At 34.5% G+C, this 13,630-nt stretch overlaps 2 protein-coding genes across 5 annotated transcripts; one reads left to right on the forward strand and one right to left on the reverse strand.

Moving 5' to 3' along the window:
• Positions 1–443: 443 nt before the first annotated feature.
• On the forward strand, positions 444–4,914 carry LOC101253383 (F-box/LRR-repeat protein 12). 4 transcript variants are annotated; one of them, XM_004240398.5, is made up of 3 exons: positions 714–854; positions 2,566–2,806; positions 2,919–4,914. In XM_004240398.5, the coding sequence occupies exon 3, from the start codon at positions 3,296–3,298 to the stop codon at positions 4,496–4,498; it is 1,203 nt and encodes a 400-aa protein (XP_004240446.1). In that variant the 5' UTR covers positions 714–854; positions 2,566–2,806; positions 2,919–3,295; the 3' UTR covers positions 4,499–4,914. The 4 variants fall into 4 exon arrangements, with proteins under 4 accessions (XP_004240445.1, XP_004240446.1, XP_004240447.1 ...); XM_004240399.5 differs by having other exon boundaries at positions 716–854; positions 2,566–2,682; XM_004240397.5 differs by lacking the exon at positions 2,566–2,806 and having other exon boundaries at positions 444–854.
• A 141-nt stretch (positions 4,915–5,055) lies between these two features.
• Positions 5,056–10,051, reverse strand: LOC101254098 (peroxisomal membrane protein 13). The gene is made up of 5 exons (XM_004240400.5): positions 9,873–10,051; positions 8,031–8,267; positions 6,633–6,955; positions 5,805–5,897; positions 5,056–5,651 (listed from the first exon to the last, which is right to left on the reverse strand). Exons 1-5 carry the CDS (start codon positions 9,898–9,900, stop codon positions 5,442–5,444), a joined length of 891 nt encoding a protein of 296 aa, XP_004240448.1. The 5' UTR covers positions 9,901–10,051; the 3' UTR covers positions 5,056–5,441.
• Between the last annotated feature and the right edge of the window lie 3,579 nt (positions 10,052–13,630).

The raw sequence follows: 13,630 nt of genomic DNA on the forward strand, positions 1-13,630 counted from the left end.
TCAAAAAAAACAAGGTAACACTCCAAACTACTATCATCCAGCCTAGTATACATGTGATATCCACACTCTCCTAACTAGGATTATATTTTTGATAAATATAAAATCATGTCATATCATATCTAATCATTTTTCCCTAATATTTTATCGATCTATCTATCTCCCTAATACAAATAAGAGAACAATAACAAATATAGAATAATGACTCAATAGATAGTAATCAAAAGTAAGGCACTACGAAAAGTGAGACAACTTCAACACTCCTAATTATTTACCCTAATATGTGATGTCCACACCCTCATATCTAAGCTTAATCTTTGATATATAAAAATATATCATATCATATTTAATAACTTCTCCCCAATACTTTACCAATTTACTTCTCTCCGTGTACCTATTATACCTAACCTCATACATATACTCACTGGGACATATGTACATCTCCTAGTGATATGTACAAATTATTTTGACCTCATTTCCTCATTTTGATCGCCACACACATCGCCACATCCTATCTTCAATATACTCATTTTTAATTTCATCGCTCCTAATATACCTATACATCTACGTATCTCAATATCCTAATCTTCGTAACCTCATCTTCTAAACATATTAAGAGTTATGACCAACCAACACACTCTTTATATAATCTATCTAACCACTACTCTTATAAAACTTATTTAAATTAATGTGATACTTCTTAATTGTTTTTAATCAACAAACCTACCCATCATCCAAACGGCACCAATAAAATGTGTGATATTTACATCCAAACAAGGTGTTATAAATTGCGATGCTGATATGAGTGATTAGCAATAGTTCCAATTTCTTATCTTCGCCTCTCTCACTGCTCTCAGGTATGGCCGATTATAATTTCAATTTTTTTTAAGTCTGCAAAACACCTTTTTCTTCCCGAATTTGATAGATTTTGTGGATTTTTTTGGTGAAATTTTGATGAAATTGTAGTATTATAGAACCCAGATTTGGTAGATGTAGCATATCTACCATTAGTTCAATTGAATCTAGTGTTTTTCGGCAGATAAATAGGTAAAAAAATCACTAAAAGCTAAAAAAATATTGCTTTTTGAATTTATTATTTGTTTTTTTTCTCTCTCGAAATTTTCATGTTAACAATTTTTTGTAGAGGGAAATGTTCTGTATTTTCACTTTGTTCAGCTAATCACTATACTGTGTTCTATGTAGTCTATTTGAAATTGTCAATGTGAAGAACAATTGCAGAACTTTAGGTGTACTGTATTATCTATTTGATTCAAATTAACTAAAATATGATGTGTATTTTTAAGTGCTTACCCACGACTCAGGCCAGGGGCGGAGTCGTGGAGCTAGGTGGATTCTAGGGGTTCAGTTGAATCTCATTTGTCAGATGATTATGATAGGTAAATAGGGGAAAACCAAATGTTTTTGTGTATATGTCAAATGTTTATCTATCTCTAGGAGGTAGAAATAAGGTCTGCATACACTTTACCCTCTTGTTGGACTATACTGGGTATGTTGTTGTTGTTCTTGTTATCAATTGTTGAATTTCATTGACATAAGGAAGATTCCATTGACATAGGTCTGCGTACATTCTTGAATTTTTTTTGAATAGCCTTGTTAGAATCCCTTGCTCTGCCTTTGGTCATTCAAGTGTTGTTAAATCTTTCTCTTAGAATATCTAAACCCAAAATGCTGACTTATTGGAGCAAGGGGGAACTTAGAGCTATCTGTAGTTTACAAAATATTTCAAGTTATGGGAATAAAGGAATTCTGTTGGGTTGTTACTTGCTGCTCCTTATGTATTGAGCTTACTTCAAAGTTGATTTCCTTTTTCGACCCCTAATCTGACCTCTTAGTGCCATTTGGTTCAACGAATCAGGTGGGTTATCCCGGAACAAATTTTGTGATTAAATTTATCCCATGTTTGGTTGGAGGTATTAGCCAAGTTAGTATTTTTTTTTAACCAAAATCTTAGTATAACTTATCCCATATAGAAGGTGGATTAGTTATAATCTTGAGATATCGGTTTGAACCAAATGACCCCTTAGGAGAGGTTTTTGTACAAGCTATTATCAAGTGTCTGCAGAATAGCTAGTTCTTTGAAAGCTCATCTTCCAATTGTACATCTATTCCTGGTTGAGGCATTGTTTGTGATACCATATACATATGTTTATGCGTGTGGATCATTTGGAAAGACAGAAATAGGAGGCCTTTGAAGGGGTGGAGATGAACTTTGCTCGATTGTGGAGTAGTCTTCAATCCCTTATAGTTTTTTTGGTGCACCCAAGTAACACTACTATCACAGTTGGGATGTTTTCAAGACTTAACCAAATGTAGGATACTTTTCTATATCCAGATAGCCCGGGCTCGAGATGAAGCTAAGCATACACATTAGTCTTGTAAATATTTTGTATCCTCACCAAGATGTGTGTGGTATATTTCTGAGAAAATAGCTCCGGATGGTTTTATTGTCTAGCTACACCTTGGCATGCATAAAAGACAATTAAGTAGCTTTTATTAAGTTTTTTTTTTAATTTCTTTTTGTTTTTTTTTTTGCATCTTTTGACTTAGGTCGCTATCTTATGATGTACCTAGTACGCATTAGTAGTACTGCTGAAATTTGAGGTTATGTATTCATATTGAAGTGGACACATGCATGCAGAAAGCATCTTACAACATATGGATGAGGTTACAATTTACCTTTGTCATTTTGTAATGCCTGAAAACATTAAAATAGCCTATTTACCTTCATAAGATATGGTTAAGGGCCGTGTATCCACCCTCCGCGATCCCACTTGTGGAATTACACTGGGTATGTTCTTGTAGAGAAAATTTACATATAAACAAAAGACAAGATATTCATGTATGGTATGCTCAATGCTGTATAATGTCAACTAATATGGGGTTTTCCTTATTCTTTGCAGTGTTGGTTTGTGTGGCTAACCTCTCAAGTTAATGTCCTCCAATCTTTTTGCTTTTGGTATTGGTACCAAAGACGATAAGTATAGATAAAACTGACCGTTGGGAACGTTGACGTTTTACTCTGGTTGATAAGTAAACTATCTTCCTAGTTCCTACGTCTTAAGGGACTTCATAGTTCTGAAACCAGATTTCTTTGCCATAAGCCAGTGATCTCATAGGTCATGTGTTTGAAGACTTGCTCTTTCTTTTTTCGAGTCTTCTACCTCTTCTAGACTCTAGCATGTCTTTTGATAAAATTATTGGGAAGTCCTAATAAAAAGAAAAGTTTATTGTGAACTATCGAGCTTCACACCCTTGCTGGAGTGTTAACTTGGTAGAAATGGATAATCCATCATCTAACTTGGTAGAAATGGATAATCCATCAGATGACTTCTCTGGATATATCATGCAGCTTCCTGACGATTGTTTACTCTTTATTTTCCAACACCTTGACTGTGGATCTGACCGTGAATCGTTTGGTTTAACCTGTCGTCGCTGGCTTCAAATTCAAAATCTAAATAGAAGATCTTTACAGTTCCAATGCTCTTTCACTGTGCTTAATTTTTCATCGTTATCTCAAACTAATACTCAAATCAGTACATTACACTTATATAGGCTTCTGAACCGTTTCCAGAACCTAGAATCATTGTCTCTGTCCGGATGCACTGAGCTTCCAGATTCGGGTTTGTCTTTGTTACCACATCATGGATCGAAACTGCGAAGTCTTCATCTAGACTGCTGTTTTGGGATAACTGATAGTGGTCTTTCCTGCGTGGCATCTGGCTGTTCTTTGTTGGTAATACTAAGTCTTTACCGGTGTAATGTTACAGATTGTGGGTTAGAGGCCTTATCTAATTCTTGTCTAGCTTTAGAAGATCTAAATCTCTCGTATTGCTCTCGAATCTCTGATTATGGCGTAAAAGCTATTTCACAGAACTGCCGTCATCTTAGAGCAATCAGGATATCCTACTGTAGAAATCTAACTGGTGCTGGCTTTCAAGGATGTTCTCAAACTCTGACTCATTTGGAAGCCGATTACTGTAGGCTTGAACCTAATGGAATACGGAGTATCCTAAGTGGAGGTGGTGTTGAATACTTGAGTGTGTCTAACTTGACCTGGTGCACGCGTGTGAATGGTCTGGTAGCTATTAGCATCGGATTTGCTGCAAAGTTAAGAGTGTTGAATTTCCGTTCCAGCAGAACGATTGGCAATGATTGTATCATGACAATAGCGAAGGGTTGTCCATCGCTTCAGGAATGGAACTTAGCAATATGTCATGAGGTCAAGATAGCAGGTTGGGAATCTATTGCATCACATTGTCATAACTTGAAAACGCTACATGTGAATCGGTGTAGAAATCTTTGTGATCGTGGACTGCAGGCATTGAGGACCGGATGCAAACGTCTCTCAATTCTTTACATCACCAGAAGCTCTCAGATCAGTGGTGTAGCGTTGGAAATTTTTAAACTTGCTAGAAGTAATGTAGAGGTCAAAGAAGAAGAAGTAATGTGCATTTGCCCTCACGGAGCCTTCAGGTTTTAATAGGTGACTATAATCTTTAGGTCTTAAGCTGTCAGGTCTCAGCAGACATTCTGATTTTACAGACTCAGAAGGAGAAAATGTCATCCCAGTCAATCCGATTCGGATTCCCTGGAACTGACGTGTTACTCACCCGTCCACCACTGGAAACATCGTTTCCTGTCCAACTTGATGGAAATGCACGACAGTTGTGCCCACTGCACACTCGTATCAATCTGTGTATAATTTCTTGTAATGTTTTCTTCCGTAAGAAAATAAGTGATTCTAATAAATGAAACAGTTGCTTGGTGCAAATTGCAGAACCCACGAGGCATAGCTCTTCACAATGCAGAACAATTGTTTGATTCAGGATAAATGAAATGATTGGTATATTGAATCATAGGTGGAAAAAAGGTGAACATGTGAATTTTCTCTTCCAACATTTGTGTCCATTGTTACCTCTCTATTATTCGATTTAGATCCATTTTATATTTCTACCTCTCAACATGAAAGAATTCTACTCTGCGTTTTGAGCATCCATGTAAAAAATTTGTCACAGCTTGTGCTTTCATCTCTACGTATAACAAATAAGATACTGGTCAAATAAATTGAGATCTTCGGATTTCATGGATTTACACAAATGATGTAACAATGAAACATCTCATCGACAATCAACGGATCATAAAACATCATTTCCAGAACGATGTTTGTTAAGTCTCCAAAACTGACGTGCACATTGATCTATAACAACCTACAAATCCCACACAAACATGGCAGGGGGAAGGGGAGGGGAGATTATTATTCATTTAAATGCAGCAAGTCAATCCAGCAGGGTAGGTAGATTGGTTTTACATGCGAGTACACCACACCAGCATAGCTCTTATCTATACTGTAGCTTTCATACAAACTGCAACTTCTTGTTGATGGCTTCCGATGGTAGGTGACATTTGTAAGTCACTACTCTATATCACTGTGCATTATCACCCCACACATCGTTCCATGCAGCACCTGGAGCAGCCTTAGGCCCCTCAATAAAGTTCTGATTACCATGAGGTTGGTGCGGACCAGGAAGTGCATTAGCACCTGGGGGCTGAATTTTAGGCTTTGTTTTGACCCCCAGCAGTCTCAGCACAAATCTTGCCAGCTCTCCATATAATAACCCTGAGCGATCAAACAGCTGTAAAAAATATGTTAATTGGATTATTATGTCACCATCCTATATACTTTTCCATAAAGTATTTGGGTAACAAATACAGAACTCCATAAGGTAGTTAAGGAGGTATTGGTTGTTCAAGAACTATTTGGATGCAAGGAATAAATGAAGATATACCTGAAGGAGCGCTGACATGAACATGTGAAATGCCTGGGTATTTTGGTCTATCAACATTGCAACGCGGCCAAAGAAAGTTACAACACCTTGCATCTGCCATCATTAAATAACATAATGTCAAACAATTAGTTATCAACGGAAAAAAGGCATTAATGATGTCTATAGATTATAGACTAAAATACCATATGTTACTAGCAGATTCAAAAAAATCAGGTGGTACCTGAAGGACAACCCTCTCCTCACACCAGAACCTAAAATACGATATGTAAATAATTCTTAATTTCATTTGCATCTCCTTGAACTTTTTGTTAATTCAAAGAGACCTGCAAGTTCTTAGATACATATCGACGAACCTACTAATTGCATGCTAGAATACCATTGCATCAAATAAGAGAGCTTTCACAATTAATAAAAGCTTCGGGAGAATCTATTTTCATATCAAGTAAAGCTTAGGGAGATGTTATTATCAAAAACATTGGGCTCTACCTATAATTCCTTTTTTTTTTCATAAACTAAAAGCATCTCATCACAGAAACCAGTGAGTTGCAAGAAGCTTTTGAGATTTCACAATGAGCCTGCTTACATTTCTCCCCTTCCTATGTGATTCTCTCTCTCTGTATTTTGGAGGCCTTGCTCTATTACCAATTCACTTGGAGCTAATTTTAAAGTCTTGGCCAATCCGAAAACAAAAATTCAAAAAGAAGGCCAGCACAGTTTGTACTGGAAGTGCAGGGCAAATGAGGGACTTGTACACATCAAATTCACTTTAAAGTCCCTGAGAAGAAGTAAAGAACAGAAATAAATTTATTTTGTACTGTTAGAGCTTACCACATGCATGAAGGAGACCCAGAAGCCTGGTGGAGAAGGTGGAGCACCATATGGATTATTTGGATCTTGGTCCCCATAGGGTCCCATACCCATGCCGCCCATACCACCCATACCACCCATGCCATAACCTCCCATTGAGCCACCATACCCACTATTGTACATTCCTCCACCATACATGCCACCGCCTGCAAGTCCACCATAACCTCCTCTGTACATACTGTTTCCATACAAACCACTTCCGTATGTGCTTCCATAGCCACCACCATAAGAACCATATGTTCCAGTTCCATATCCAGAATTATAATTCATACCTGTATTAAAACCTGCATAATGAACCAATCAAGCAAATAATGAGACTGGGTACTCCATAAAAAAGGACTCAACTCCTCTTACTTCAATTGCAATAACTAACTTCAATTACTGGATCAAAACCTTCAAAGATCGAGAAAGTTTCTTCACCATAAGAGAAAAGGAAAAGAGTATGTCCATAACAACATTTTGATTTGGCTGGGTAAACACACAGATGCCATTCATACTTACAGAGGACAAAGTATAGATGAAGTAGGAATTGGGTTGCACATTCATAGACATCTTGTTGCAAATGAATTAAGATCAAGTAGCGCTCGGCTCCTAAAAATGGACACATAAGAAGAGGAGGTATACTGACTAGCAGATGGGATAACAGCTCAACGAAACATTCAATCAGAGTTTAAGTTGATTTAATAGGTGCATTAACTAAGATGAATTTCAAAAGAGGAATAAGCTGGAGTACAAACTTAGACAACCTAGTAATTCTTTTTTTAAAAAGAATTTTAAAAAGAAGGCAGTGGGCGTACTTCTAATGTATGAAAGAGAATCAAACAGTATGATAAAACCAGAATATATTTAGGAAGAACTTGCCTAGTTAATAATGGTCTGCATGATTACATGTCACGTATTGCATTATGATCCTGAAAAATCAAATGCATGCACTCCAAAGCAGAGATCATAATACACATCACTCAATAATCAACCTTTCGATGCTAGGGGACATACATCCGGAACAAACAAGTGGACCTTAAGGATAACTTAGTTGTTATACTAACCAAAAGAGGCTTTTAATGCAAGGTTGGTAGTATTTATATTATCAGGAGTGAACCTTAAGGATACTTAGTTGTTATACTAACCAAAAGAGGCTTCTAATGCAAGGTTGGTAGTATTTATAATATCAGGAGTGAACCTTAAGGATGTAAAATACAAATAGTTATTTACAAACCACAAAACAGCTGTGCTAGTGAAAAAGGCATCAACAGACGTATTTGTAATAATGGACTTCAGACAGCCAACCCTCTTGATGGAAAAACAGAACAGGCACAAAAAAAAAGAGCAAGAGGGAAAATTAACTAAACATCTGCATACCTCCGTATGAGCTACCGTAAGTTTGCTGCTGCTCCCAAGGTCGAGTAGGTACAGGCCTTGCAAGTGTGTTATTATTAACAGCTGTATTCCTATTAGCAGTCGAAACAATCTCACCAGGCCTGGCTGTTCCGGATGCCTCTACTACGTCACTCGTGTTACCAGCAGAGGGGGGCTTAAAAGGTGCAGGGCCTGAAGAAGACCCAGCTCGTTCCCAGGGTTTTGGGGGTGGGCTACTACCTGCGTGGAAACAAATGCCAAGTCAATAATACTCAAAAGAAAGTAAAAATGAGTTGGTCGAGAGTAAATTGTTTCTTTGAATACAACAAGGGTACTTACTAGCAATGTATACAATTTTGTTTACACCTTTCTCTAATTATTCAAAGACATATCTACTGTGAGAAACCAGTATCATGTTAGATAGCCTTTAAATATATCTAATTAACCTGACCAAATAAATGCATAGCAACTATAATTTTAAACAATAACTTTAGCAAAAATATGAAATTCTTTCTACCTAATCATTAATGTATAAAAAAAGGGTGTAAGAAATTGCTCAGTATCAGCTGCTAGGAATAATAGCTACAAAGCATGTTTAACGAAGTTGCTTTAATATAACTTTACTACTTGTAATTATCAAATTGTAGGGTAGCCAATCATTTTATCAAGTTGCTTTAATATAACTTTACTACTTGTAATTATCAAATTGTAGGGTAGCCAATCATTTTATCAAATATCAACCGGAAAAGACATTTTAAGTGACTAATGGATGGCATTAGTAGTATTGCATACTACTTTCTCTCTTTGAGCACACAACTCTCTAATTTTTCTCCATGTCAGCTCCATCACTTAATCCTAAACTACCTGTACTCAGCTATATAAATCCTCTATATTTATTCTGCTCTATTCTCGCCATTTCATTCCAATAATCAGTAATTTGACTTTTTGGACGACTCCTAGGAAAATGAAATTTCCCGTGAAAAAACTAGAGGTTTTATCAGAACCATATAAGATACTATAATTATGGGATATGAGATTAACAAGTAAATTCTGCCCACCAGAAAATACAAACGTTGGCATCACAGGCAAATTAAACGTGTTTGATTGAGCCCATTAAATCCAATACCAATTTTCTGCACTTCAATGCCAAATTAGTTTATTAATCCTGCATCTACTCTGCCTCAATTCAGCTGAAAATAATTCCAATATTAAATAACTGATCTTTTTAAGACAAAATAGATCCCTTCTCAATATTTTTCTTTATTTTATTTTTAATACATGTGGTGTCCTGACCAGCTTACACGCACCTCCACTACCTCCCACCAGCAATGAATGGGAAGAAATCAGCGAGTTTTTTGTATCTGTTGGGAACTTAACCTGAGACCTCACTTCAACCACTAGAACACACTCTTGGCTGCTTTTTTCGCTCTTCTTTTTCTTCCAATGACAGTGGCGTCAATGCCAGCATACACACCTCAGCTATTCCACCTCATACCTGATATCTCCGACAACACAATTACCAGATAACTCTTTGCTCTTCGATGAGTTTACTATCGAAATTTGCAAGGATATAAACGTAATTTAATCAAATAATTGGCACTTGACAAACCCCAAAAATATGCCCTAACAACAATGAAACTCAAAATTGACCATGAGATATCACAATCAAAATCCAAATTCAAATCCCAAAACAACAAAACCTTTAGGTGATCTCCTTCAATCTATTCATTGAATTAGTCGCGGTACACGACAAGTAGCCCAAACACTATCTAAAAAAGGCAACTAAAGAAAACAAAACTAAATCCGCTGATGAAATAGATCGAAATACAGAGAGATTATACAAACCTGACGGCTGCGGCGGTCCGTTTTCCATCAATCGGATATAGGAAGAAGAAGAAGAGCCGCCGTCGACGACCACTACGACGGAGAGAGAAAGTAGAGAGAGAAAGAAAAAGAGGAATTTGATAAGGGGAAAATATAAGCCTATGAATTTATTAAAAAGCAATTTTATCTTTCTTTGAAAATACCAAGAAAATTCAGTTGACGTAGTAATTGACCATTCTACCCTTCTAACCAATAATTATATGGTCGGTGTGGGTCGAATATTACCTCGTTAGAAAAATTGCTTACTCTATAGTTCGGTTCGTTGTTCATCATCTCGTCTATTATTAGGTCAGTAACTCTTTTAATCTAGTCAAACCTCCTGCCTAGAATAATTAAGGATATATTAGTAAATTTATAAATTATAATATAATACAATACGATCAAATTAAACATTTAAAATGTTATTAAACAATAACAAACAGTACAATCTAACCAAACATTATATCTACCATACAATAAACTACAATACAATACAACACATTATGAAATAATGAGTAACAATGATCCAAACAAAGTGTAAGTATGTCATGAGTTACTTCAATGTTATAACATCAAGAAATCAAACACTGGTTCGGGACATACGTATTATCATCTCTCTTTAGCTATTAGTTTTCTTTCTCTAAAAATAATGAAGTGTTATAAAGTAATTAGCTAACAAACTAATATTAATAGACTAAATTAAAAATAAGAACAAACAAAGAGAGAAGAGAGAGTGTAATAATATATTCCAAATTATTTTTAATATCTATGTAAAGAACGCAATGGCTATTTATAGCCAATAGGAATATAAAAATTAAACACTTAGTCATTGATAAACTATCCATTTGACTAAGTGATTATACCTCAAACATGAGTGACCCACGTGTCATCAGATTAATAAAGCAAATGATAACTCTTAAAGGATGACTCACATGACATTTATTTAATTTTATTACAACAAAAAAAACATACTCTCTTTGTCCCTATTTACTTGTCCATGTATCCTTTTATATCAGTCCTTATTTACTTGTCCATTTTAACAAATAAAAAAAGGACAACAACTTTTTTTCATAATATGTCTTTCTTTAATTTTAGAAACATATTAATTTCTTATTTGAGTGTTTGAATTATGTTTTACTTTAATTTAACACTTTTCTTAGATCAATATAGTATTTTGGAACTTGCTTGAATTATTTAAAATCCATTAATTCAAGTGAGTTTTGGACATAAATTCACACCGGAGATATTATATATTTTTTCTAATGCAGATAAATTTACATAGATATTATACAATGCTTGACCTTGTATGGCATTGTGTGATATGGTCCATTTTTGATGGCGGTGTTTACCTTATTGTCATTCTATATGTGATGTGATCATGGACTTGAAGGCAATTGTGTTATGAATGTGTGTTTATGATGATCACACAATGTGAAGTATTATGCCTAGCCTTCAATATTAGTTCATGATCTAGATTATATAGATGATGCTTTCTATATGTGACTAAAAGATGTTAGGGTGGCACTGAAATGCGATCACAATAACTTGTTGGGCATCATTATTGCGAGCACCCCTGTTATATGTACATAAAAGGCTTGGGACTATTTTTCATAGATGGGTAGACAATATCGAGATTGCAATGAATAGTCTAGAACAATATAAAAGGAGAAAATTGAGATTTAAGTTTAAACAACTTAAGAATAACGATTTTAAATAAACTTATTTATCAAGAAAATATTGAGTGAGCATTTCAAATACATAGTTGATCTATACCGTTAAATTCTGAAATTATTATGTCAAAAAGCATGATCAATTAAATATGTGATATTTAAGTATTTTAATAAAAACTGAAGAGAGTGTAATATAAGAAGTTGAATATCAAATTAAAGTCAAACTAACAATTATATTTATTACAAATTTAGTCTTTTGTAATTATATGAATAATTAAAAATTTTGATTTATTTTAGAAATTAACAAGAAAACTTGAAGAAAACTTTTTTAATTGAACTTGACTTTGACCTAATTAAAAAAATAGATTAACATTAGTCTATTTGTCTAACATTATAGAGTATTAACTAGATCAAGTACATGATGGAATTATTCGAGTGTGAAGATTAAAGTAACTTCTAATCAAGGTAAGTTAGAATTTTGATCCAAATAAGAGAATATATATATATATATATGATACAATATATAAATGAGATGTTAATTGACGAGCATATATATGAAATATCTTACTCAAAATTAACACATAAAACATAATTAATATTGATATAACATTTTACACATTTGTAATTGTCGTGACTATTTTAACATTATCACAATGATATAGTGCTAAAAATACTAGTTTAATATTATGATCCATGTGCTTGTGTAATTATTAATTACATAAATAGCTCATTAGTCACGAGATGTATACATTTTTTTAAACTTATTTGCATGTGTAATCCACGTATTTGCAATTGATATGAGTTTACGAGTCTATAATACATATATTTAATTACTTAGGAGTCATAACTTATAGAATCTAGTACTTTGATTATGGCATGCAAACGTGAATTTATTTCTAATGAATCATTGTATAATTTGAGTATTTGGAGCAATATGTCACGGACTTTTCGATCTGGACAAGACTCCGTGCGGTATTTGACGGTCTACTCACGATTCTTGCACGATCTCGTAGACTCAAATAAGTCTTTCACTACTTGGATCGCTAAGAGAAATAAGAAAGAGGGACAAAAGGTAGATTTGGAAGAAAGACTTGTATTGATAAGTTGATGGATGTATTACAAATACAATAGCCTACCTATTTATACTACTCTAATGACTAAGAGTAATTAAATGCTACACTATACAAGTCCCTAAGTTCACGCACTCAAGGCATAACCACATTCTAAGAATGTCTACAACTCTTCCGAAAAGGGACTCCTAGTCTTCCCTAGTCTGCCCCAACGTTCCAGAGGCCCTGCACAAGTCTCTCCAAGGATGGAAACTGCCGCCCCTTCATTTGCTGAACGGCTGAAATGCCTGCCCCTCCATCTGCTGCCTGTTTGGCTGCCTGTCCCCTTGCACATGCTGCTAGCTGCCTAGATGGGTGGCGATCTGCCTGGATAGCTGGCGGGACGTCACAAATATGTGCACATGATTATTGACCAAAATAATGATGATTTAAAAGAAAGATTTAAACTTTTTCATACATCTCTAATTTTTATATGTAATTGTGCATAGCTTAATATGTTATATTTGTATATTTACTATTTTATGATATCATAAGATTCACTTTTGTTTAGATTATATTAATATTGTATAGGCTAGTTAAGTGAATATTATCAAATATACATTACCACCAATTCAATTTAGTAGATGGAAACTGGTGATATTTTTTATTTGATAAGTATTGATTACTCATACTATAATTATTATATTTCTATGTTAATTATAACCCTAAAATATGTAATCCTCATAAGTTGGTCTAGGTTAACCTGTTGGAAACAATTATGATTAAAAATTAGGGCTAATTTGCGAACGCTTTGAAGTTTTTCTTATTTTTAAATGATATTTGTATTAAGACAAATATAATGTTACTATAAATGTTCATGACTTATAAAATCTTTTTTAGGAGCGTTTCAAACTTTTCATGTTATGTTGATATAAATGTTTTTAATACAAATTTCTACTTTCGAACTCGATTATACTATTTCAATAAATATTTTTAAAAAAATTGTTATAAAGTTCACTTA

This window comes from Solanum lycopersicum, chromosome 6 (genome assembly GCF_036512215.1).
Source record: "Solanum lycopersicum chromosome 6, SLM_r2.1".
In the NCBI taxonomy this organism is placed as follows: Eukaryota; Viridiplantae; Streptophyta; class Magnoliopsida; order Solanales; family Solanaceae; genus Solanum; species Solanum lycopersicum.

Coding starts and splice junctions, on each gene's coding strand:
- LOC101253383 (XM_004240397.5), top strand. CDS start 3,296: ATGGATAATCCATCATCTAACTTGGTAGAAATGGATAATCCATCAGAT.
- LOC101254098 (XM_004240400.5), bottom strand. CDS start 9,900: ATGGAAAACGGACCGCCGCAGCCGTCAG. Junction 8,268..9,872: donor CGGACCGCCGCAGCCGTCAG/GTTTGTATAATC, acceptor GTTTCCACGCAG/GTAGTAGCCCACCCCCAAAA. Junction 6,956..8,030: donor TTACGGTAGCTCATACGGAG/GTATGCAGATGT, acceptor TTCATTATGCAG/GTTTTAATACAGGTATGAAT.